The following is a 27848-nucleotide window of genomic DNA, read 5'->3' on the forward strand; positions in this document are numbered from 1 at the left end:
CTGAGTAAGGAAACCCTCCTGAACACACCTGACAAAAACAGCTCCATCCAAACCATCTGCACTAAGAAGGTTCTAGTCAATATTGGGAAAGTTGAAGTCACCCATAACAACAACCCTGCTACATCTGCAATTTTCCAGAATCTGCCCGCCTATGAGTTCTTCGATCTCCCTACTGCTATTAGGGGGCCTGTAGAATAGCTGTTTCCTTGCTGTTCCTAACTTCCACCCATACTGACTCAGTAGGCAAACCATCCTTGACAACCTTCATTTCTGTAGCTGTGATGCACTCTCTGATTAGCAATGCTACACGCCTCCTCTTTAACCCCCTCCCTGTTCTTTTTAAATGTCTCCCTCAACCTACTCTCCAGCGCAAAAGGTCCCACCTTACCCAGCCTCTCCCTATAATTCAAACCCTCCTGTCCCTGTAACTTTGGTCCCAGCATGTTTCAGGTGGAACCCATCCCATTGGAAGTTCCCTTCTTCCCCAGCACTGGTGACAATGCCAACATTTTGAGCCAAACATTTATCTCTTTAATCTTGTTAACCCTGTACCAATCTGTTCATGGCTCAGGTGGTAATCTAGAGATTATTACCTTTTTGGTTCTGCTTTTTAAGTTAGCCCCCAGCTGCTCATAATCCCTCAGTGGAACCTCTCTTCTTTCTGCCGATTATCATTAGCACCTACATTGGACGATGTCAACTGGATCTTTCCCCTCCAATTCCAAGTTCCTCTGCAGCCCAAATGAGAGATCCTGAGCCTAGGCACCAGGCAGATAGCATAGCCTTCAGAACTCCTGATCCTGTACAGATTACAATGTCTATCTCCCCAACTATACAAGCCCGATTACAACTCCATTTCTTTTCTGTCCCCTCTTGAATGGCTTACGGTATTGGGGGAGGCAGCAATCTAGTGGTGTTATCACTGTACTGTTAATCCAGAAATCTGGGTCACGTCCTGGTGACCTGGGTTTGAATCCTGCCAAAGCAGATGGTGGAATTTGAATTCAATAGAAATCTGGAATTAGAAGTTTGATAATGACCAAAAAACAAAATGATGACCAATTAAACAAAAAACCCATTTGTTTCAATAATATCTTTTACGGAAGGAAACTGCCATCCTTACCTGGTCTAGACTACATATGACTCCAGACCGCACCCCCTACAATGTGTTTGGTATTTGACTGTGTGACTGATATCTGTTCTGTGTGTGATTAATTAAGGTAAGGTGTGAATTTTTGGGGCCCAAAACTAGTGCATAGATTTAAGATGAGAGGGGAAAAGTCGAAAAAGACCTGAGGGGCAACATTTTCAAAGAAGGTGGTGTGTACAGGGGAACCTCGATTATCCGAATGTGATGGGTGGGCACTATTTCGTTCGGATAATCGATTATTTGGTTAATCCATTAAATGCCTTTCCTCTGGGGCTTGGAGTTTTAAAAGTCTGCTCCCATTCAGGTGACTGCAGCAGCACACTGCACACTAGACCCCACTCCCAACTCCTTGTGCCACCTAGCTCTGCCCCCAACACCGTCCCCTAACCCCAACACCGACCCCCGACCCCCCAACCCAAAAGCCCCGACTCCCCGCCCCCAACCCAGTGCAACACTGCCCCCAACACCTCCCCTGCCCCAACACCCCCCCCACCACCAACCACATGCAACACCTCCACCCCACCCTCAACACCTCCCCCAACCCCAACCCTGTGCAACACCTCCCCCAAACTCCAATACCGCCTCCCGCCCCCAACCCCATACATCCCCGCCCTCCCTCCAGGGCAGCCGGACTGGACACTAACAACAAGACTGCTGCTGCTGCCTTTGTGGGGTAAGTCTCCAAATAGCGCGCGCGTGCACACACACACACATTAACACACATACACACATTAACACACCCACACACGTAGCCCAGCCCCACACACAACTTTTTACTGTAACTTTTTGACAGGTTCCATTTTTGCCCTGTACAGGACAATGTTGGAGAGATTATCTGGGGAAGTGGGGGGTTTAGGGTCACCCCTATGCAAAACTCCAGGGAAAGTGTGGGGAGAGAGAGGGCGGGAGGTCAGTCATTTGGAGACGGTGTCTGTTTAATCACTGTAAACAAAAGATGCGATTGGTGTTGGAAACATGTCTTTGATGTCATGTTTCTATCAGGGCCTCGAGATCTCCTTTGGATAATCCGATTTTCAGATAATTGGTATTCGGATGATGGAGGTTCCTCTGTATAGGAAAAGAGTTGCCAGAGTAAGAAGTAGAGGTGGGTACAGTTAAAACATTGGAAAGGCTTTTGGACGGGTACATGCATAGGAAAGGTTTAGGGATATGGGCCAAAAGCAGACAAATGGTTCTGGTTCGGTTTAGGAAACCTGGTTGGCATGGATAAGTTGGGCCAAAGGGCTTGTTTCTGTGCTGTATACCTCTGAATCTCTGTGACTTTTAACTGCTGTCTGAGCAATTAGGGAGCGGCAATAAATGATAACATAGCTAGTGATGCCCTTATCTCGTGAATGAATTAAATCAAAAACTATGATGCTATGTTTGTCATACCCCTACAAGCTTCAGTCTCATCCACGTAGAGCGCAAGAATCATTTTAGACAGGGATAAGGGCTGAGAATCCTTCAACCCTACCTCATGGATCCCTTGCTTGTAGTCACACCTTCCTATCCCTGACCACTGACTGAATTGGGGGTAATTAACCTAAGGGGTGTGAATGCCTTCTGAAACACATCCAGGTAATTCTTCTCCTTTGCACAATTAAAAGCTCAGACTCTACTTCATCAACTCTGAGCTAGAGTTCCTCAAGCAACCAACACTCTTTACACATGTGGTCACATGAACCACAATGGGGTCCACCAGCTCCTACATTCAGGTACATGATATCGCCTAGTCTGGCATCTCTTTATCATTTAGTTAAATTTGATTTTTGAATATTTTGTACTGGTGTGTAAATACCTCTATTTACCTCCAATCTGAAAGTAACCTGTAATATATAGCTAAATTAGTAGCTATAACCAAACAATGAACTTAGTTTCCCTGTGATAGCATTCTTTAATGCTGAGCCCTTGATTCTCGACTTCAGTTACCCTATTAAAAAAACCTGAAACTCTGGGCCAAAAAAAAAGCGAAAAGCACCTATTCTCCTCTGCACCGAATTCCCATATTGCCACCAAATTCCCTGAACTATATACTCACTCGGGCTGTCTCCCCCTCCAGATGGGATTTCCTTCTTGACCGTTTGAAGCTTACTAATCGTGTGCTTTCTCTTTTGTTTTTATGCTGTTGATAGAGGGGTGCTGGAAAAGCACAGCAGGTCAGGCAGCATCCAAGGAGTAGGAGCATCGATGTTTCGGGCATAAGCCCTTCATCAGGAGTGAAGCTTGTGGGCCAAGGGGGCTGAGAGATAAATGGGAGAGTGTGGGGCTGGGGGTAAGGTAGCTGGGAATATGATAGGTATGTGAAGGTGGGGGTGAAACTGATAGGTCGGAGAGGAAGGTGGAGCGGATTGGTGGGAAAGAAGATGGACAGGTCAAGAGGGCGGTGCTGGGTTGGAGCTTTGGGACTGGAATAAGATGGGTGAGGGGAAATGACAAAACTGGTGAAATCCACATTGATCCTGTGTGGTTGCAGGGTCCCAAGGTGGAAGATGAGGTGTTCTTCCTCCAGCTGTCGGGTGGTTAGGGTTTGGTGCTGGAGGAGGCGCAGGACTTGTATGTCCTTGGTGGAGTGAGAGGGGAAGTTGAAGTGTTCAGATGTTCTCTGAAATGATCCACAAGTTGGTGTCCTGTCTCCCCGATGTAGCGGAGACCACATCAGGTGCAACAGATACAGTAAATGATGTGTGTGGAAGTACAGGAAACATCATCAACCCTCACCGACGCACCATGGAAAGCATACTATCCGGTTGCCTAAAGGCCTGCAATTGCTCTGCACAGGATCACAAGAAACTACAGAAGGTTGTGTGCACAGTCCAAACCACCACAGAAGCCAACCTCCCATCCGTGGACTCCATTTACACTTCTCGTTGCAACAGAAGAGCTGCCAACATTGTTAAAGACCCCTCCTACCGTAATAATGTTCTCTCACCATCTCTTCGTCAGGCTTGAACATGCGCACCAACAGGTTCAAGAACAGCTTCTTCCCGGATGTTATTAGACTGCTGAATGGACTCTCGAACTTCAAATAATGTTGACCTTCTTTTGTGCACCTTCTGTGCAATGTAACTTGTATGCCTCACTCTGTCTAAGCAACCTATGATCAGTATATTCTTGTTTGCTATGATCTGCCTGTATTCTCGCAAAACAAAGCTTTTCACTGTACTTAGGTACATGTGACTGCAATAAAGCAAATCAAATCAAGGCAACCTCAATCTCTCTGCCAACTGCCTGTCCTTTTGTTGGATGTGTATCCCTAGATATTCTCAACCCTGATCCCATTGTAGTCATGTCTCTGTGAACCCACAACATCGTCCCTGCCAATTTCAATCTGCTGTACTAGTTTCTCGAGCTTTCTTTAATCTCTGCCATTATGTCAATCATTCACAGCGCTATTGAAAACATTTCAATGCCCTGGCATTAATGCACATCTGCACTTTTATGGCATTTGGCCCTCTAATTCTGACCTTTGTAATCATACATAGAGAGATCTTTGTCAAATCTCAGAGCTAAAAATCCTGAAAGATTTTACATTATATTTAGAGATTTAATTTCTCCAAATAACGAATCATGAAAGTAGACATTTTCACAAAACTGTCTTATCAGCGAATAGATGAGTGAGTGATTCCTGTTTTGGGATAGGGAAGAACTGGCTTTTATGTGGTGCCATTCACCACCTCTGGAGGGGTTAACAATAGGCGGGAAAGCTACTATTTGGTTATTGACCAAAATGATCCTCTGAGGAAGCAGAGAAGATATGTGTGTCCTTTTTCTGTTGAGCAAATGCCAGAATCATGTAAAACAATTTAATTTTCCAGATACAGCTGTTATAATAGGTATAAATTCTCATGTTAAAAATTGTTGATTGATTCAATTTAATTGTTAAAATAATGGGTGTCATTAAGACTTAATTATTCATTTTCCGCAGAATTCTTCAAGGAACTTATAGAAAATGCAGAGAAATCCTTGAACGATATGTTTGTACGGACTTACGGCCAACTATATTTACAGAACTCTGAAGTATTTCAGGATCTGTTTAAAGAGCTGAAGAAGTACTATGTGATTGGAAATCTAAATCTGGAGGACATGCTCAGTGACTTCTGGGCTCGACTCCTGGAGCGAATGTTTCGGTTGGTGAACCCTCAGTACCATTTCACTGAAGAATATCTGGAATGTGTTAGCAAATATACAGAGCAGCTGAAGCCATTTGGTGATGTACCACGCAAACTGAAGCTTCAGGTGACAAGGGCGTTTATTGCTGCTCGAACCTTTGCACAAGGTCTTAGTGTTGCACGGGATGTACTGAATAAAGTATCCACAGTAAGTAAAAAGAACATCTTGCTGTGATCAAGCTATACAGTGTTCCTCAGCCATTGTTTTGCCTACAGTATTATATGTGTAGTTACTGATGACCCACCTCCTCCCTGATTTTGGGACAGTGAAAGCAATTTAACTTGGTTTTCGATTAACTCAGAAGTCACATAACACCAGGTTATAATCCAACAGGTATATTTGAAATCACAAACTTTCAGAGCACTTCTCCTTAATCAGGTGAAATGGAGGGAAGCACATAGGCCAGTGTGATGAAGGGACAGTGTTCCGAAAGCTTGTCATTTCAAATAAACCTGTTGGACTATAAACTGATGTCATGTGTCTTCTAACTTGGTCTACCCTGGTCCAACCTTGGCACCTCTATGTCATGGTTTTATATTAAACATCACAACCAGGTATATTTGTGAATTGTTAATTTTTCCTGGAATGAAAGAAGTAATTTTAAAAAAAATGTTATGGTTTGTAGAAGACAAATTACATCTGAGTATAAATACTAAAATAACTAAAAGTAATATTAATTCCATTTGAATTAATAAACCAAGCACAGATTAATTTTGTCAGAGCGAGAGGTAAAAAGCAAGTTGTTACATTAATATAGAATCTTGGTTAAAATACACATGAAGCACTATGAACAGCCTGGCCTTTGTATTGTCAAAAGGGGTTGGAGCTGATATAAAGGTGATGAGTTATGTCTGTCACGAAAGATTGAGCAGGCAGAATCACAGAATTGTTATTGTGCAGAAGGAGACCATTTACCCATCAAATCTGCACCAGATCTCGGCATTTTGGCCATAGTGTCGAACATTGTTTCTAATTAAAGAAACATCAAATACTCTCTTGAAGGCCTCAATTGAACCTGTCTCCATCACAACTCAAGTCAACACATATCAGACTCTAATCATTCATTGTATGAGAATTTTTTTTTCTCATCTTACATTTGCTTTTTTTTGCAAAACACATGAAATCTGTGCCTTTTTGATTTTAGTCCTCTATGGCCAGGGCCAGTTTCTCCCCATCTTCTAGTCCAGGCCTATCATGATTTTAAAACCTTTTAACAGATCTCCTGTTAGTCTTGTCTTCTACAAGGTAAGTAGTCTCAACTTTTCCAAACTTTCCTCATACCTGAAGTGTTGTATTCTCACAAATGTCTTTTACATCCTTACTACAGTGTGGTATCAAGAACTATACACATCACACCACCTGAGATCTAAGCAGTGTCCTACAGGTTCATCATAACCTCGCTTCTCTTGTACTTAATGTTTCTATTAATGAAGCTGAGTAAACTCTGTTTTCTTCACTGTTTTCTCTACCTGTCCTACCACCTTTAATGATTTATACACATCTACATCCGGCTTTCTCTGCTCCTGCATGCTCATTAGAATAGTACACTTTGTTCTCTCAATTCTCTGTGTTCTTTGTATCAAAATATATCTTACTTCTCAAATTTGAATGTCATCCGCCACCAACCCATCCTCTCCTCCAATTTGTCAATGTTCTTTTGAAATTCTACAGTTTCCCCTCAATTTATGATTCTCCCAAGTTTTTTATCATTTGCAATCTTTAAAGTTGTCTCCTGCACACTTAGATCTGGATCGTTTAGAAACGCTAGAAATGATACAGCACAGAAGGGGGCTAATCAGTCCAATTTGTCCATGATGATCCAAATGCCCTTTTTAATCCCATCCTCCTGCATATGGCACATAGTCCTGCAATTTATAGCACTTAAGGTGCAGATCCAGGTACTGTGTCATTTATACATCAGGAAAAGCAAGGGTTCTAAAATCAACCCCTGGGGAACTCCATTTATTTTCTATCCCTGATCCAAATTTGTATCTATGTTGCTATTGCCACTTTTATACCATGAGCTTTAACATCTCTCTGAAATCTGATGTGTGGCATTGTTTAAAACATTGTATATTATGTTAACTGGTGGGCACATATCAACACACGGTTACCTCTTTAAAAGAAAACTCCAAATTAGTTGGGCATAAGGTTCCTTAAATAACGTCTTTTTTTTGCTAGCAGCCAATCTATTTTTATCATAATTAATTCCTCTTAGTTTCTCATGTTTGCTTCCTCATCTCTTTTGATTCTTTTGTATTGATGACCTGACACCTGTCTTAAACAGACCTTTTGTCTTTTAACTTAGTTTCTATCTTATCTTCATCATTCAGGGAACTCTGAATTTGTTTGTCCTACCTTGAAGGAAAATATTTTGACTGTGTCCTTTCCACGTCTGCTTTGAAAGTCAGCTGTTGCTTTTCCTTTCAATCTTAGGTTCCAGTCTATTCAGCGCAGCTCTACTCTTATCATAGAATCCCTACAGTGTAGAAAGAGGCTGTTTGGCTCATTGACTCCATATGATACAGCATAGAAGGAGGCTATTCAGCTATTCATGACAACTCAGATGTCCTTTCTAATCCCAAGTTCCTGCATATGGCCCATAGTCCTGCAGTTTACAGCACTTAAGATGCAAATCCAGATACCTGGGTTCAATTCCAGCCTCGAGTGACTGTCTATGTGAAGTTTGTATGTTCTCCCTGTGTCTGTGTGTGTTTCCTCTAGGTACTCAGGTTTCCTCCCACAGTCCTGGAGATTAGGAGCAATTTAGCATGGACAATGCATGTAACCTGCACATGTTTGGACTGTGGGAGGAAATTGGAGTACCTGGAGGAAACCCGTGCAGGGATAGTGAGAGCATGCAAACTTCACACAGACAGTCACCTAGGCTGGAATTGTATCTGGGCCCCTGGCACTGTGAGACAACAGTGCTAACCACCGTGCTACTGTGTCTCCCTTTTGTGCCGAAACAGGTCTTAGTGCACAAAGAGTTCATTTGGTTCATCAAGTTTGCACCAAGCCTCTGAAGAGCATCACACCCAAAGCTACACTCTGCCTCATCCAAAGCACCCTGTGTGGGATTTTTTTAAAGCAATGGCAAACCCATCTAATCTGTTCATCCCTGCACACTACTTGGCAATTTAGCGTAGCCAGTCACCCTAACCTGTACATCTTTGGACTGTAGTAGGAATCCGGAGCAGCCAGAGCAAACCCGTACAGACACTGGGTGAGCACGCAAACTTCACACAGTCACTCAAGGCTGGAATTCAACCCGCGTCCTGGACACTGTGAAGCAGCAGTGCTAACCACTGAGCCACCATTCTTGTCCCACTGAAATTTGGTCTCAACTGGTTTTTTATTCTTTAATAATTGAGGGGGTTGGTTATCTCAGTTGGCCAGACTGTAAGTCCACAAGAAATAGGAACAGGAATAGGCCATTTGGAACTTCGAGTTCTGCTCTGCTATTCACTAAGATCACCTCTTATTCTTTTAGACACCCAACCTATTTAGCCTTTGCTCATAAGGCAGTCCCTCCATTCCAGGGATCCATTCCTCGTGAACCTTCTCTGAGCTGCGTCCATGAAATAAAAAGGGGACCAATACTACTGCTGCCTCACAGCGCCTGAGACCTGGGTTCAATTCCCGCCTCAGGTGACTGTCTGTGTGGAGTTTGCACATTCTCACTGTGTCTGTGTGGGTTTCCTCTAGGTGCTCTGGTTTCCTCCCACAGTCCGAAAATGTGCAGGTTAGGTGAATTGGCCAAGTTAAATTGCCCATAGTGTGTTAGGTGAAGGGGTAAATGGAGGGGAATGGGTCTGGGTGGGTTGCACTTCGGTGGGTCAGTGTGGAGTTGTTGGGCCGAAGGGCCTGTTTCCACACTGTAAATAAGTAAGTAATCTACTCTCCGTACTCCAGATGTGGTCTCACCATACCTTATACAGTTGCAGTAAGAATTTAGCAAACCCTAACTCTAAAACTTTGAAATAAGGGCCAACATTTCATTAGCCTTCCTGATTACCTACACACCTATGTGCTAGTGTCTGTTTCATGTACAAGTACCCTCAAGTCTCTTTGGAGTTGCAACTTTCTGTGGTCTTCCTCCATTTAATTAATGTTCTACTTTTTTGTTCTGTCTTCCAGAATGAACAACTTCACATTTTCCCACAACATAATCCATTTTCTACTTCTTGTCAACATATGTAACCGATCAATACCTCTCTGTAAACAGTTTGTAACCCTCTCACAACTTGCCTTTCCACCTATTTTTGAGTCATCTGCAAGTTTGGCTACAATTCACTTCCTTCCTCCAGCACTGATCCCTGTGGATCACTGGTCATTAGTTGCGACTTGGAAAAGAACCCCTTGTTTCCAGTCACTGTGTCCTTCCCCTAAATTGAGTCTCTAGCCATGTAAATATAATATTTCCAACACATTGGGCTGTTACCTTATGACTTAATCACTTATGAGGTACCTTATCAAAAGCCTTCTGGAAATTCAAATACCACAAATCTACTGGTTGCAATTTAATGTTTGATTTACTGGTAGGTGAGCACTTTGGAGAGAATGATCATAATTCAGTTACGTTTAGTTTAGCGATGGAAAGAGATAGGTACACGCCACAGGTCAAGAGTTATTGATGGGGAAGGGCAATTATAATGCGATTAGGCAAGACTTAGGAGGCACAGAATGGGGACAATCGAAATGTGGAGCTGGTTTAAGGAAAGGCATTGCGTGTCCTTGATGGGTATGTCCCTGTCAGGCAGGGAGGAAATGATAAGGTAAGGAATCCGTGGTTTACTAAAGTAGTTGTATCTCTTGTTAAACGCAAGAGGGAGGCTTATGTGACGTTGAGACGAGATGGTTCAGAAGAGGTGATGGAGAGTTACAGATTAGCTATGAAGGATTAAACAGAGAGTTAAGAAGAGCAACGAAGGAACATGAGCAGTGTTTAGCAGGTAGAATAAAGGAGAACCCTAAAGCTTTCTATAGGTATGTGATGAATAAAAGGATAACTAGGGTAGGAATAGGGCAGTCAAAGACAGAAGTGGGAAGTTGTGTGTGGACCCTGTGGAGATCAGAGAGGTGCTAAGTGAATATTTCTCATCTGTTTTCACTCAGAAAAAGGAGAATATTGTAGGCGAGAAGATTGAGATACGGGCTGTTTGACTAGAAAGGATTGAGGTTAGTAAGGAGGGGTGTTATCAATTCTAGAAGGTGTGAAAGTAGACAAATCCCTTGGGCTGGATGGGATTTATCCGTGGATTCTCTGGGAAGCTAGGGAGGAGATTGTGGAACCTTTAGCCTTGATCTTTGAGTCATCATTGTCTGCAGGCTTCGTACCAGCGGACTGAAGGATTGCAAATGTTATGCCCTTGTTCAAGAAGGGCAGCAGAAATGACCCAGGTAATCATAGACCAGTGAACCTTATGTCTGTTGTAGGAAAAGTTTTGGAAAGGATTATAAGAGATAGGATTTATAGTTATCTAGCAAGCAACAATTTGATTGGCGATAGTCAACATGGTTTCATCAAGGGCAGGTCGTGGCTCACAAACCTCGTTGAGTTTTTTGAGAAGGTGACCAAGCATGTGGATGAGGGTAGGGCAGTTGAAGTGGTGTACATGGACTTCAGTAAAGTCTTTGATAAATATCCACATGGTAGGCTGTTGGAGAAAATGCAGAGGCATGGGATTGAGGGTAATTTAGCAGTTTGGATTAGAAACTGGCTTTCTGTAAGAAGGCAATGAGTGGTGGTTGATGGAAAATATTCCGCCTGGAGTCCAGTTACTAGTGGTGTGCCACAAGGATCTGTTTTGGGATCACTGCTGTTTACCATTTTTATAAATGACTTAGATGCAGGCATAGGTGGATGGGTTAGTAAGTTTGCAGACGACACTAAAGTCGGTGGAGTGATGGGTAATGTGGAAGAATGTTGCAGATTGCAGGGGGAATTGGATAAACTGCAGAATTGGACTGAGAGGTGGCAAATGGAGTTCAATGCAGATAAATGTGAGGTGATTCACTTTGGGAAGAATAAAAGGAAGGCAGAGTACTGAGTCAATGGAAAGGTTTTTGGTAGTGTGGATGTGCAGAGGATCTTGGTGTCCATGTACATAGATCTTTGAAAGTTGCCACCCAGGTTGATAGTGCTGTTAAGAAGGCATACAGTGTGTTAGGTTTTATTGGTAGAGGGATTGAGTTCCGGAGCCATGATGTCATGCTGCAACTGTACAAAATGCTAGTGTGGTCTCACTTGGAATATTGTGTACAGTTCTGGTCTTCCCAGTACAGGAAGGGTGTGGAAGAATTGAAAAAAGTGCAGAGGAGGTTTGCCAGGATGTTGTCTGGTCTGGAGTGAATGTCTTATGAGGAAAGGCTGAGAGACTTGCGTCTGTTCTCATTGGAGAGAAGAAGGCTCAGAGGGGATTTAATAGAAACAAGTTGATTAGAGGACTAGATAGGGTGGACAGTGAGAGTCTTTTTCCTAGGATGATGATGTCGGCTTGTATGAGGAGGCATAGCTGCAAATTGAGGGGTGGTAGATTTAAGACAGATGTCAGAGGCAGATTCTTTATGCAGAGGGTGGTAAGGGCGTGGAATGCCCTACCTGCCAATGTAGTTAACTCAGCCTCATTAGGGGCATTTAAACAATCCTTGGATAAGCACATGGATGGTGATGGGATAATGTAGAGGGATGGGCTTAGATTAGTTCTCAGATCGGCGCAACGTCGAGGGCCGATGGGCCTGTTCTTTGTTGTATTGTTCTATGTTCCCCTTTATCCAGTCTGATTGAGACTATCTGGAAAGATTCTAATAAATTATTCAGACATGATTTCCCTTTCTGGAAGCCATGCTGTCTCTGCTTGATTAGGTTATAATTTTCCAAATGTTTTGCAATTATTTTCTTAATAATGGTTTCCAATACTTCTCCAGTTAAGCTAATTGACCTGTAGTTACCTGCTTTTTACCAGCGTAGAGAAGATCACACTGTGTGCAGCAGACATAGATTTACTGTATTGAAAGAAGTACAAGTAAATCATTGCTTCATCTGGACGGTGTGTTTGGGTCCTTAGACAGTTAGGAGGCAGGAGAGAAAATGACAAGTGTTTAACGCATTTTGTAATTGCAGAGTGAAGATCTGCAGAGTAAAGTGATGGAAAGTATCATCAGTAGTACTATAATGCAGCACTTCTATTCTCTCATGGGACATGAGCATGACTGGTTGAACAGCATATATTGACCATTCCTAGTTGCCCTTGAGAAGGTTGGTGCTGAGCTGTCTTCATGTACGGCTGCAGTTTACGTGGTGTAGGTAGATCCACAATATCATGGAGACATTCAGGAAGATGTCAGGTGACTTAACAAGATAAGAACCTATGGTGCTGAAGTAGTATATCAGCATAGATGGGAGGACTGGCTAGCTACTTTAGAGCAACTTGCTCAGCAATAACCTGATCACTTGACACCCTGTTTGAGTTCTCCCAGCACCATTCAGCTTCTGACCACATTACAACTTTGGTTCAAGCCTGGTCAAAATGACTGAACTCCAGAGATGAGGTGAGAGTTGCTGCCCTCGACATCAAGTCTGTGTTTGACTGAGTGTGACATTAAGCAAAGCAAAACCATAGTCAGTAGGAGACTGGAGATTATCAAGTTGGATATTTTCTCATCAACCTGTTCAGAGAAGTTATGACACACCTCTGGAATAGCCTCCTGGCTCAGAGGAAGGGACACCACCACTGCAGTTCAAGAGCCCCACATTTCTCAAGGTAACTTAGTATGGCAACTGCTCTTCCCAAGACCACAAGAATTTAGAAAGTTGTGAAAGGAGCCCAGTCCATCATGGAAACCAGCCTTCCTTCCACTGACTCTGTCTACACTTCCCAAGCCTCAAGAAAGCAGCCATCATAATCAAAGACCCCTCCTACCTGGTTGTACTCTCTTCCATCTGCTTCCATCAAACAGAAGGTACAAAAGTTTGAAAATATATACCACTAGATTTCAGAACAGCACCTTCCCGACTGTTATCAGACTTTTGAACAGACAAAGAACAAAGAAGAACAAAGAAAATTTGCAACCCAGGAACAGGCCCTTTGGCCCTTCAAGCCTGAGCCAATCCAAATCCAGTGTCTAAACCTGTCGCCCAATTCCTAAGCATCTGTATCCCTCTGCGCCCCATCTACTCATGTCCAGACTCACCCAAAATGAATCTCCCGCGCCTGCCTCTACTACCTCTGCTGGCAACGCGTTCCAGATACCTACCACCCACTGCGTAAAGATTTTGCCGTGTATATCCCCCTGAACCTTTTCACCACTCGCCTTGAATTCGTGACCTCTCGTTATTGAACCCATTATCCTGGGAAAAAGCTTATCTCTATCTATCCTGTGTATACCCTTCATGATTTTGTAGACCTCAATCAGGTCCCCCCTCAATCTCCTTTTTTCTAATGAAAACAATCCTAACCTACTCAACCTCTCTTCATAGCTAGCACCTTCCATATCAGGCAACATCCTCATAAACCTTCTCTGCACCCTCTCCAAAACGTTCACATCCTTTTGGTAATGTGGCGACCAGAACTGTACACAGTATTCTAAATGCGGCCGAACCAAGGTCTTGTACAATTTTATCATGACTTGCCAGCTCTTACACTCAATACCCCATCTGATGAAGGTGAGCATACTATATGCCTTCTTGACCACTCTATCCATCTGTGCAGCCACCTTCAGGGTAACTCCCAGATCTCTCTGCTCATCAACTTTTCCGGAGGCTCTTCCCTTCATTGTATAATTCACTCTAGAATTCGACTTCCCAAAATGCATCACCTCCCATTTGCCTGGATTGAACTCCATCTGCCACTTTTCCGCCCAACTCTCCAGTCTATCTATATCCTCCTGTATTCTCTGACAATCCCTTATGCTTTCTGCCCTACTCCACAATCTTTGTGTCATCTGCAAACTTACTGATCAGACCAAAGTGCTCTCTTCCAGATCATTTACGTATATCACAAACAACAGTGGCCCCAGCACTGATCCCTGTGGAACACCACTGATCACCTTTCTCCATTCCAAGAAACTCCCTTCAACTACTACTCTGTCTCCTGTTGCTCAACTAGTTCTTTATCTACCTCTCATATATTCAAATTGATCTTTCTCTGAAGCTGTAACACTGTATTCTGCATTCTATTCCTTTACCCTGATGAACTTGTGTAAAGTATATTTTATCTAGTTAGAACTCACAACAATACTTTTCACTGTATATGTGACGAGAATAAATCAAGTCAAATCAAAATCAGCGTCCTCGCCCCAGATATCTTCAGCTGTTTCATAATAAAAACCTCCCCTCCATTATAAGGTCAGAAGTGGAGATGTATGCCCAGTCCATGAGCTGTAGGTAGACCCACCATGCTGATCGAAATGAAATTCCAGGATTTTGTCTCAATGGCACTGAAGGAAGCATGATTTATTTCCAAATCAATATGGTGAGTAGCTTTGAAGGAATTTGCAGATTGTAGTGTTTCCATCTATCTACTGTCACTGTCCTAGATGGTAGTGTGGTTGTAGGTTTGGAAGATGTTGTCTAAGGATCTTTGGTGAATTTCTGCAGTGCATGTTGCATTGCTGTAACAAGGTATGGATGCTTGTGAATGTGGTGCTAATCAAGCATCAATCAGTTTCCTGGATGGTGTCAAGCTTCTTGAGTGTTTCAGGAGCAGCATTCATCCAGGCAAGTGGAGAGTATTCCATCACACTCACGAGTTGTATCTTGTGGATGGTGGATAGACTTTAGGGAGTCAGGAGGTGAGTTAGGTGAGTTACATGCTGCAGTATTCCTAGCCTCTGACCTACTCTTGTAGCCACTGGATTTAAGTGGCAAGTCCACTTGAGTTTCTAGTCCATGGTTACCACAAGGATGTTGAAGAATTCAGTGAGGGTCCAGAGGCAGTATAGTAGTGTGAAGGGCGAGACTTGTGGGATGACTAGAGAAATTGAGGCTCTGGTCAAGAAAGAAAAGGAAACATATGTCAGGTATAGATAGCAGGGATCAAGTGAATCTTTAGAAGAGTATAACACAGTAGGAGCATAATCAAGGGAAATCAGGGGGGCAAAAGTGGACATGAGAGAGCTTTCGCAGATTCTCCAAATACATTAAGAGAAAATGAGTAAATGCGGAGAAATCGGACCCCTAAAGGTCAGCAAGGCCACGTATGTGCGGAATCACAAGCAATACTAAATTAATATTTCAAAAAGAACAAAGCACCATACAGCACAGGAACAGGCCCTTCGGCCCTCCAACCCAGCGCTGATCCAGATCCTCTATCTAAACCTGCTGCCTATTTTCTAAGGATCTGTATCCCTTTGCTCCCTTCCCATTCAAGTATCTATCTAGGTACATCTTAAATGATGCTATTGTTCACACCCCTATCACCTCCACTGGCAGCGCATTCCAGGCACCCATCACCCTCTGCATGAAGAACTTTCCACGTATATCACCCCTAAACTTTTCCCCTCTCACTTTGAACTCGTGACCCTGAGTAACTTAGTCTTCTACTCTGGGAAAAAGTTTCTTACTATCCACCCTATCTACACCTCTCATGATTTTATAGGCCACAATCAGATCCCCCCTCAACCTCCATCTTTCTAATGAAAATCATCCTACTTAACCTACTTAACCTCTCCTCATAGCTAGCACCTCTATACCCGGCAACATCCTGGTGAACCTCCTCTGCACCCTCTCCAAAGCATCCACATCCTTTTGGTAATATGGCGACCAGAACTGTAGTCTGTCTTTCAAATGTGGCTGAACCAAAGTCTTATACAACTGTAACATGACCTGCCAGCTCTTGTACTCAATACCCCGTCTGATGAAGGAAAGCATGATGTATGCCTTCGTTGCCTGTGTTGCCACCTTCAGGGAACAATGGACCTGAACACCCAGATCTCTCTGCACATCAATTTTCCCCAGGACGTTTCCATTTACTATATAGTTTGCTCTTGAATTGCATCTTGCAAAATGCATCACCTTCCATTTGCCTGGATTGAACTCCATCTATCAATTCTCTGCCCAACTCTCCAATCCATCTGAATTCTGCTGCATTCTCTGACAGTCCCCTTCAATACCTGCCACTCCACCAATCTTAATGTCGTCTGCAAACTTGCTAATCAGGCAACCTACACTTTCCTCCAAATCATTTATGTATATCACAAACAACAGTGGTCCCAGCACAGATCCCTGTGGGACACCACTGGTCACAGGTCTCCATTTTGAGAAGCTCCCTTCCACTACTACTCTCTGTCTCCAGTTGTCCATCTAGCTAGAACATCCTGGACCCCATACAACTTCACCTTCTTCATCAGCCTACCATGGGGAATCTTATCAAATGACTTACTAAAGCCCATGTATATGATATCTACATCCCTTCCCTCATCAATGAACTTTGTCACCTCTTCAAAGAATTCTATTACGTTTGTAAGACAGGATCTTCCATATACAAAACCATGCTGCCTATCACTGATATACCCATTTGGAAGAAAATGGGTTTATATCCTATTTTGCAACCGTGTTTACTATGCAGAAGGGTAAGCTTGAAGGTAGAAGACAGAGAATGGTGGTAGAGGGTTTCTTTCCAGAATGGAGGCCTGTGACCAGTGGTGTGCCATAACAATCAGTGCTGGGTATGCTGCTTTTCATCATTTATATAGACGATTTTGATGTGAACATAGGAGGTATAGTTAGTAAGTTTGCAGATGACACAAAAATTGGAGGTGTAGTGGAAGCGAAGAAGGTTACCTCCAAGTCCAATGGGACCTTGATCAGATGGGTCAGTGGGCTGGGGAGTGGCAGATGGAGTTTAATTTAGATAAATGTGAGATGCTGCATTTTGGAAAGACAAATGAGATCAGGACTTATAGAGTTAATGGCAAGGTCCTGGGGAGTGTTGCTGAACAAAGAGACCTTGGAGTGCAGATTTGTAGTTCCTTTAAAGTGAATCAAGTAGAGAGGATAGTGAAGAAAGCGTTTAGTATACTTTCCATTATTGGTCAGAGCACTGAGTATAGAATTTGGGCGGTCATGTTGTGGCTATACAGGACATTGTTTTGGCCACTTTTGGAATATTGTGTGCAATTCTGGTCTCCCTTCTGTAGGAAGGATGTTGTGAAACTTGAAAGGTTTCAGAAAAGATTTAAAAGGTTGTTACCAAAGTTGGCGGGTTTGAGCTACAGGGGGAGGCTGAATAGAACATAGAACATAGAAAATTACAGCACAGAACAGGCCCTTTGGCCCACAATGTTGTGCCAAGGTTGAATCCTAATGTAAAATATAGTAACTTCACCTTCGCACCCCTCAACTCACTGCTATCCATGTACATGTCTAGCAGTAGCTTAAATAGGCGGGAGCTATTTTCCCTGGAGCGCTGGAGGCTGAGGGGTGACCGTATATGGGTTTATAAAATCATGAGGGCATTCATAGGGTGAATAGACAAGGTCTTTTCCCTGGTTTGGTGGGGTGTGGTCCAGAACTAGGGGCAATTGGTTTAGGGTGAGAGGGGAAAGATATAAAAGAGACCTAAGGGTCAAGGGTGGTGCATGTATGGAATGAGCTGCCAGAGGAAGTGGTGGAGGCTAGTACAATTTGCAACATTTAAAAGGCATCTGGATGGGTATATGAATAGGAAGGGTTCAGAGAGATATGGACCAAGCGCTGGCAAGTGGGACGAGCTTAATTTAGGATATCTGGTTGGCATGGTCGAGTTGGTCCGAAGTGTCTATCTCCATGCTGTACATCTCTATGATTCTATGGTATCTTGAAAAGTGTCCATATTACAGAGGAGGAGGTGCTGGATGGCTTAAAATGCATAAAGGTAGATAAATCCCCAGGACCTGATCATGTGTATTCCAAAACTTTGTGGGAAATTAGGGAAGCGATTGTGGGTCCCTTGCTGAGATACTTGTATAGTTGATAACCCTAAACAAGGTGCTGGAAGATTGGAGGTTAACTAACATGCCGCCATGTTAAGGTGGTAAGGAAAAGCCTGGGAATTGATGAGCCTGGTGTCAATAGTGGGTAAGTTGTTGGAGGGCATTCTGAGGGACAGGACTACATTTATTTGGAAAGACAAGGACTGATTAGGGATAGTCAACATACTTTTGTATGTGGGAAATCATGTCTCACTAACTTGATTTAATTTTTTGAAGAAGTGACAAAGAAGATTGATGAAGGCAAAGCACTGGATATTGTTTGTGTGGACTTTAGTAAGGCATTTGACAAGATTCTGCATGGTAGACTGTTTAGCAAGGTTAGATCACATGGAATCCAGGGAGAATAGCCATTTGGATACAAAATTGTCTTGAAGGTAAGAGACAGAGAGGGTGGTGGTGGAGGGTTGCTTTTCGGACTGTAGGGCTGTCACCAATGGTGTGCTGCAGGGGATCACTGCTGGGTCCATTGCTTTTCGTCTTTTGAATAAATGATTTGGATGTGAGTGTAGGAGGTTATACTTAGTAAGTTTGCAGATGACACCAAATTGGAGGTGTAGTAGACAGCTTAGAAGGTTATCTCTGAGTACAATGATATCTTGATCACATAGGCAAATGGGCTGAGGAGTGACATATGACATTTAATTTAGACAAATGTGAGGTGCTGCATTCTGGTAGGGTAAATCAGGACAGGACTTATAAACTTAATGGTAGGGTTCTGGGAAGTGTTGCTGGACAAAGAGACCTTGGAGTGCAGGTTCATAGTTCCTTAAAAGTGGAGTTGCAGGTAGATAGGATGGTGAAGAAGGCGCTTGGTAACGTATACAGTTATAGAGATGTACAGCACGGAAACAGACCCTTCGGTCCAACTCATCCACGCCGACCATATGTCCCAACCCAATCTAGTCCCACCTACCAGCACCTGGCCCATATCCCTCCAAACCCTTCCAGATGCGTTTTAAATGTTGCAGTTGTACTAGCCACCACCACTTCCTCTGGCAGCTTATTCCATTCACAAACCACCCTCTGAGTGAAAAAGATTTTCTTTAGGTCTCTTTTAGATTTCTCCTCTCTCACCCTAAACCTATGCCCTCTAGTTCTGGACTCCCCCACCCCAGGGAAAATACTTTGTCTACTTATCCTATCCATGCCCCTCATGATTTATAAAGCTCTGTAAGGTCACCCCTTAGCCCCCAGGAAAAACAGCCCCAGCCTATTCAATCTCTCCCTATACCGCAAATCTTCCAACCCTGACAACATCCTTGTAAATCTTTCCTGAACCCTTTCAAGTTTCACACCTTTCCGATAGGAAGGAGACCAGATTGGGGCTATTTTCCCTGGAATGTCAGAGGCTTAGGAGTGACGTCATGGAGGTTTTAAAATCATGAGGGCCACAGGGTGATTCGTCAACGTCTTTTCCCCAGGGTAGAGGTGTCCAAAACCGGAGGGCATAGATTTAAATTGAGAGGGGAAGGATATAAAAGCGACCTGAGGGACAACTTTTTCACGCAGCGTGATGCGTGTTTGGGATGAGCTGCCAGAGGAGGTGTTGGAGACTGGTGCAATTATGATATTTAAAAGGCATCTGTACAGGTATGTAAATAGAAAGGGTTTAGAGGGATATGGCCAAATGCTCTGGCAAATGGGATTAGATTAAATTAGGGTATCTGGTTGGCATGGACGAGTTGGACCGAAGGGTCTATTTCAGTGCTGTACATCTCTATTACTCTGAATAGTCTCTCTGTGAGAAATGTACAACAAGAAAAACAGATACTTAGGTCCAGCTTGTCCATGCCAACCAAGTTTGCCAAACTAAACTCGTCCCATTTGCCTGCGTTTGGCCCATATCCCTCTCAACCTTTCCTATTCATGTACCTATCTAAATGTATATTAAATGTTGTAACTGTACCTGCACTTATCACTTTTTCTGGCAGTTCATTGCACATGTGAACTGTGCTGTGTTAGGTGCCTTTTAAATCTTCATCCTCTCACTTTAAAAATATCACTTCTAGTTTTTAACTCTCCCATCTGAGAGAAAATACCTTTGCTGTGCCCCTTGTGATTTTAAGAACCTCATCAGCCCAAGCCTGAATATTGTTCAGATCTTGTTGCATTTGAATGTGGACTATTTCAGTGTCTGAGGAGTCTTGAACGGTGCTGAACATTGTGCAATCATGGCAAATATCCCCACTTCTGACCTTATGGAGGGAATGTCATTGATGAAGAGGCTGAAGATGATTGGACCGAGGACACTACCCTGAGGAACTCCTGCAGAGATATCCTGGAACAGAGATGAGTGACCTCTAGCAATCTCAACCATCTTCATATGTGTCAGGTCTGAGTCCAACCAGCAGAGAGTTTGCTCCCAATTCCCTTTGATTCCAGTTTCACGAGGGCTCCTTGATGCTATACTCAGTCGAATGCGCCCTTGATGTCAAGGGCTGTCACTCTCACCTCACCTCTGAAGTTCAGCTCTTTTGTCCATGTTTAAATCAAGGTTGTAATGAGGTCAGGAGCGGAGAGGCTGGTGAAACACAAACTGGGCATTACTGAGCAGATTATTGTTGAGCAGATGCTGCTTGATAGCACTGTTGATGACACCTTCCATCACTTTACTGATAATCGAGAGTAGAAAGTTCAAGAGCACATATCTTTAGTACGAGTGGTTGGAGCTGAGCTAAGGGTGCATACAAATGGAGATTCGGCTGGTAACAAGCAGCTGATTGGTTTGTGGACCAGTCACCAGCTAATGATGATAACATCCTCTGCATGCTGTGTGATTGACCCTCAGGCAGTTGAACAGCTTGGGGCTCTGAATAAAATAGGGAAAAGCCATCTGATAGGATCAGGCTTAGGTGTTCATGAGCTCTCTCTGTTGCTTAAAAAAACTATAAAAAAAGCTACTTTATATCTGGAGAAAAACAGTTTATTTTTAATACAGCAGTTGCAGCAATGATTTTTAGTTAATAATTCAGAGACCTTTTTAAAGTGTGGATCAGGCACATGGTGATGTTTAAATTAGATTCCCTACAGTGTGGAAACAGGCCCTTTGGCCCAACAAGTCCACACCAACTCTCCGAAGAGTAACCCAGCCAGCCCCATTTCCATCTGACTAATGCACCTAACGTTAAGGGCAATTTAGCATGGCCAATTTACCCCACCTGCATATCTTTGGACTGTGGGAGGAAACCGGAGCACTTGGAGGTCACCCATGCTGCTAACCACTGAGCCACCATGCCGCCCCTGTGTGCATGTCAATGAAAGCATCTGGAGAAGGAAGATCAAGAACCTGTGTTGTACAGTGACAGAGTCTTACAGTGCAGAAAAGGTCCCTTTGGCCTACTGAGCCTGCACCAACAATAACTATGACTAAAAATGTATCAATCCCAATATCCTGCCCTTGTCCCATATCCTTGGATGTTAGGATATTACAAGTGGTCATCAAAATGTTTTTTTGAAAAGTTGTAAGATTTCCAGCCTCCACTGCTTTCCCAGGCAGTGCATTCAAGATTTCCACCACCCTCTGAGTGAAAATATTTTTTTCCTCAAATCCCCTCTAAATCTCCTGTCCCTTACCCTAAAACTATGCCCTCTTGTGATTGACACAATTCATGCCTTATGAAGGGCTTTTACCCAAAATGCTGATTCTCCTGCTCCTCAGATGCTGCCTGTGCTGTGCTTTTCTAGCACCACACTGTCGACCCTGCCAGCAGTGGTAGTAGTCAGATACATTAGGGACATTTATGCGACTCTTGGATATGCACGTGGAAGGTAGTACAATGACGGGTATGTAGGTTAGCCTGATCTTAGAGTAAGATAAAAAGTCGGCACAACATTGAGGGCTGAAGGGCCTGTACTGTGCTGTACTGTGCTACGTTTGATGTTCTGTTATCTGTTCTGCTAGTTACATCCTCAAAATGCTCAAGCAGTTTTGCAAAACATGATATATATCTCAAATCTAAAAGAGAAAGAAAATCGAATTGCAAATGTATTTGTACATTACTATGCCACCACCAATATTGGTGGTTATGATTCATTGCCATAGCCACTTCCGTTCGTACTTATCAAGGATCTGGCTTTATACTTCAAGAGCAATGTCACTTCAAGCTGTCAATAGTACAGTCAGTCGTTGAGGGTAATTCTCCATGTTGTTGTGGTTCTGTTCGCCGAGCTAGGAATTTGTGTTGCAGACATTTCGTCCCCTGTCTAGGTGACATCCTCAGTGCTTGGGAGCCTCCTGTGAAGCGCTTCTGTGATCTTTCCTCCGGCATTTGTAGTGGTTTGAATCTGCCGCTTCCGGTTGTCAGTTCCAGCTGTCAGTTGCAGTGGCAAGAAAGACAACGGAATGAGGACATGCCACAACCCAAAGGACTAGCCACACCACCATACATCAAGAGCATTTCTGAACTGACAGCCAGACTACTGCGACCACTAGGACTCATAACAGCACACAAACCAACAGCCACTCTCAGACAACAACTCACCAGGACGAAGGACCCGATACCCAGCATGAGCAAAACCAATGTAGTGTACAAAATCCCATGCAAGGACTGTACAAAACACTACATAGGACAAACAGGAAGACAGCTAACGATCCGCATCCACGAACACCAACTAGCCACGAAATGACATGACCAGCTATCCTTAGTAGCCACACACTCGGATGACAAGCAACATGAGTTCGACTGGGACAACACTACTATTATAGGACAAGCCAAACAGAGAACAGCCAGGGAATTCCCAGAAGCATGGCATTCATCCACAGATTCAATCAATAAGCACATCAACCTGGACCCAAAATACCGGCCATTGCAACGGACAGCTGGAACTGACAACCGGAAGCGGCAGATTTAAACTACTATAAATGCCGGAGGAAACATCACAGAAGTGCTTCACAGGAGGCTCCCAAGCACTGAGGATGTCACCTAGACAGGGGACAAAACGTCTGCAACACAATTTCCCAGCTCGGCGAACAGAACCACAACAACAACGAGCACCCGAGCTACAAATCTTCTCCCAAACCTTGGTAATTCTCCATCATTTGTTAGGCATGTTTTTGAGCAAAACTGAGGACTGAAGCCGTCAACTCATTTAATCTTGAAATGAGCTGGAAGTTAATCATTGTATGATGGGTATCTAGGACTTTTATTGCATGTTATAACATCTACGTCTTTTTTTAAAAATAGGTCAATCCAACAACAGAATGTACCAACGCATTGCTGAAGATGACATACTGTTCACAATGTCTAGGGTTACTTGCTCTTAAACCTTGTAAAAATTACTGCCTCAATGTCATGAAGGGTTGCTTGGCCAATCAGGCAGATTTGGACACAGAGTGGAACAATTTTATTGGTAAGTCATTTTTTGAGTTTCATGGTAAAGAAACTTATCTTGATGATGGGAAGTAAAGAAGATGCATAAGCATTTGATCTGGAGCAGCAGTAAAATGCCAAGGGCAGGTGTGAAGAGCCAGTAAACCTCTTATGCATTGCAACACATTTTACTTCTTGTTATCAATGATAGCAGCAGGAAAAGGCTCATGGTGGGGCTCTTGCTAACCTTCTACACAATGTACTTTGTTCTCCCTTTCTCTGGAGGTTTGGGCTGGTTTATTTTTAATATGGATCGTTCTCTTCCTTGTCAAGTTTTATATGTGAGAACTCATCAGTTTCTATTGCGGCAAGGTAAATTTGTGTAAACCCCTTGGAAGTGGCATGTTGTAGGCAATTCAGAAAGAGGAAGAGTAAATTCAAAAGCAGCAAGAGAAATGTTGAGACTTGTACAACAGAGTAACAATTTAAGTAAAATGGGCAGAATGGCGGAAGAAGAGGCAGAAAGCTTAAACAGTAGTGACTGAGGTGACAGTGATGAAAATAGAAATAGAAATGAAAATAGTATGTTTGCTTGCTGGCTCCCAGGGGAGGATGGGGGATTTTGATGTAGAAGCCCTGAATTCAAAGACACTCCGAGATCTGATTGAGGGATTCAGAATGGAGAAGATGCTCAATGACAACCACCAGCTGCCCTTGCTTCTAACACCACAATACCCACTCCATGCAACCATCAATCCGTGAATACACACACATGACCAGGGCTTGGACTTGGGACATTGTTGTTTGGCTTGCTGCCATTAGCTTCCTGACGGCACTCTTCATCAAAACAGTTGTCAGCCGTAACCCTCAATAAGCCTGGTTGTTTCTTACGGGGTGCTGATTCTGGGGAAAAGTCTGCCACCAGTTAGTTTGTCAGCTTCCTGTTTGGTACATACACCTGCTGAGCCTCTTGGAAAGAGAAGACATTTGGAACTCTCCATTCCAACCAGCAGGTGAGGTCCATCCTTTACAGTAACTGTACTATTACGCAAAGTATAATCATGATGGACTTCTAAAATACCAGGTGAAACAAAATTGCAGCAATAATATGGGAAAACAAACAAAAAAGAAGAGCAGGAGTAAGTCATTTGGTCTTTTGAGTCTGCTCTATCGTTTGGTATTATTTTGACTGATCATCCAACTCAGTCCCCTGTTCCTGCTTTTTCCCCATACTCTTTGCTCAGGTTAAAACCATAGAATGACAGAAATGATACAGATAGATGAGGGCCATTTGGCACATCTTTTCCATGCTGAGCCAAAGACACCTGGATATAATCCTTTTATAATCCCATCTTCTTGCACACAGCCCATAGCCCTGCAACTTATAGCACTCATGGTGCAGATCTAGATACTTGCTAAAAGAGTTTAGGGTCTCTGCCTCCACCACCAACTCATGCAGTGAATTCTAGATAACCACCACTCTATATTTAAAAACAAAGTTTTCCCCACATCCCCTGTAATCTTATGCAACTCACTGTGGGGCAGCATGGTGGTTCAATGGTTAGCCCTGCTGCCTCACAGCGCCAGGGATCGGGGTTTGATTCCGACATCGGGTGTAGGTCGGTGTGGAGTTTGTACATTCTCCCCGTGTCAGTGTGGGTTTTCTCTGGGTGCTCTGGTTTCCTCCCACAATCCAAAGATGTGCAGGATAGGTGAATTGGCCATGCAAAATTACCCATAGTGTTAGGTGCACTTGTCAGGGATAAATGTTGGGTAGAGGAATGGGTCTGGGTGGGTTACTCTTCGGAAGGTCGGAGCGCACCTATTGGGCTGAAGGGCCTGTTTCCATACTGTAGGGAATCTAATCTAATCATAAATCCTCTTTGTCACTTCCTCAAAGAATTCGATCAAATTTGACAGGTATGAACTTTGTTTAAAGCCATGCTGGTGATCCCTGATAATCTGTTTTTCTAAGTGATAGTTTATTTAATCTCTCAGGATTGATTCTAACAATTTGCCCACTACCGAAGTAAGATGAATGCTGTGGCTACAAGAACAAGTTAGAAGCTAGGAAGCCTACAGTGAGCAACTCACTACCTGACTCCCCAAATCAATTCCACCATCTATAAGGTAGGGTTATGATGACATATTCGCCACCTGCCTGAGCTCCAAATGCTGAAGATGTTTGACACCTCCCAAGAGTAGTCCATTGTTTGATACCTCAGCCACTGCTTTCAAAATTCTCTTTCATCATCACTTAGGGTATATCATTTCTGAGATGTATTGCAGTAACTCAAAGTTCGTTTGGTAGCAGCTGTAAACCCACAGTCTTTATTACCTTAAAGGACAGCAACAGCAGATGCATGAGAACACCATCACCTGCAGGTTCCTTTCCAAAGGACTCTGAGTTCAAATAATGCTCATCTTGTTAATGTTGATTTTGCAGCGCATATCCTGTGCAGTTTAACCTGCCTTACTCTGTCCAAGCCTTTTTTCACCTTATGATCTGTATGTCCTTGCCTGTACTTCTTGCTGTACTTAGGTCCACATGACAAGAAATCAAATCAAGTCACACTCCATCCTGACTTGAAACTACATCGCTGTTCTTTCACGATTCTTCCACTAGACTTCCTTGCTAACAGTGCTATGGGTGTCCCTCGGTCACATGGATTGCAGCGGTTCAAGAAACTTCTCGAGGCCAGTTAGGGATGGACAATAAACGTTGGCCTTGCCAGCAATGCCTTCAGCCCATGAATGTAAATTATAAAATTATAAATAAGAAATGATGAGCATTGACATGCGAAACAAAATGGACATCCCCTTGCAGAATAAAATCCCCCCAGGAAAATATCTTACAGCTATGGCTAATGGAACTCAAATATGGAGTTAATTCTGTTTCGATCAACTGGGAAATTTTATTCAAGGTCACTAGAACATCTATTGGAGAATATAATTATTATGCCCTACAGTCAGAGTGAGCATGATTGAGACAGAATGAGTACCTGAGGATTTGGATCAAAGTGGGAATTCAACTAGTAAATTCTTTGCAAGTTTAATTATAGAGTAAAGGTCAGAACCAGACATAGAAAGTTAAAACAACACATGAATTAGGTGTTGATTACTGTAGCAAGAATTGAGATAAAGAGGTCACTTATCAAGGCTCCCTATATAGACTCATCAAGGCTCCCTAATTCAGCAGGGGATGGGAACTGAAATTGTAGTTCGAATATACGGGAGGTTGAGAGTAGTGAAGTCAGAACTATGATTTCAAGATCGCAAGAAGGTGCCGGCAAGCAAGAAGTTGGTTTGAAGTGTGTCTACTTCAACGCCAAGAGCATCTGGAATAAGGTGGGTGAACTTGCAGCGTGCGTTGGTACCTGGGATTTCAATGTTGTGGCCATTTCGGAGACATGGATAGAGCAGGGACAGGAGTGGTTATTGCAGGTTCAGATAGATGTTTAAGTATGTTTACTTTAGTGATGGAAAGGGATAGGTATATACCACAGCACAGAAGTTATAGCTGGGGAAAGGCAATTACGATGCAATTAAGCAGATTAAGGATGCATAGGATGGGGAAGGTAACTGCAGGGGATGGGCACAGTTCAAATGTGCAGCTTATTCAAGAACCAGGTCCATGATAAGTATGTACCTGTCAGACAGGGTGGAAGTTATTGAGCATGGGAGCCGTGGTTTACTAAGGAAGTTGAATCTCTTGTTAAGAGGAAGAAGAAGGTTTATGTTATGATGAGATGTGATTGCTCAGTTAGGGCACATGAGAGTTAAAAGTGAGCCAGGAAATATCTGAAGAGAGAGCTAAGAGGAGCCAGGAGGGGACATGAGAAGTCGTTGGTGGATAGGATCAGGGTAAACCCTAAGGCTTTCTATAGGTTTATCAGGAATAAAAGAATGACTAAAGTAAGATTAGGGCCAATCAAGTGCGTTAGTGGGAAGTTGTGCGTGGAGTCAGAGGAGATAGGGGAAGTGCTAAATGAATATTTTTCATCAAGTATCCACACTAGAAAAAGAAAATATGGTCGAGGAGAATGCTGAGATTCAGGCTACTGGATGAGATGGGATTGAGGTGCGTAAGGAGGAGGTGTTAGCAATTCTGGAAAGTGTAAAAATAGATAAGTCCCCTGGGCTAGATGGGATTTATCCCAGGATTCTTTGGGAAGCCATGAAGGAGATTGACGAGCCTTTGGTTTTCATCTTTATGTCATCATTGTCTACTGGGATAGTGC

At 43.3% G+C, this 27848-nt stretch overlaps 1 protein-coding gene across 1 annotated transcript in view; it reads left to right on the forward strand.

The window, feature by feature from the left end:
• gpc4 (glypican 4) overlaps positions 1–27848 on the forward strand; it is a 245419-nt gene that overhangs the window by 73807 nt on the left and 143764 nt on the right. The window contains exons 3-4 of the mRNA XM_072595671.1: positions 5079–5470; positions 23482–23647. Coding sequence (XP_072451772.1) covers positions 5079–5470; positions 23482–23647 — 558 coding nt within the window. The remainder of the gene's footprint in view (positions 1–5078; positions 5471–23481; positions 23648–27848) is intronic.

The sequence above is a fragment of the Chiloscyllium punctatum genome, chromosome 25 (genome assembly GCF_047496795.1).
Source record: "Chiloscyllium punctatum isolate Juve2018m chromosome 25, sChiPun1.3, whole genome shotgun sequence".
NCBI classification, from domain to species: domain Eukaryota; kingdom Metazoa; phylum Chordata; class Chondrichthyes; order Orectolobiformes; family Hemiscylliidae; genus Chiloscyllium; species Chiloscyllium punctatum.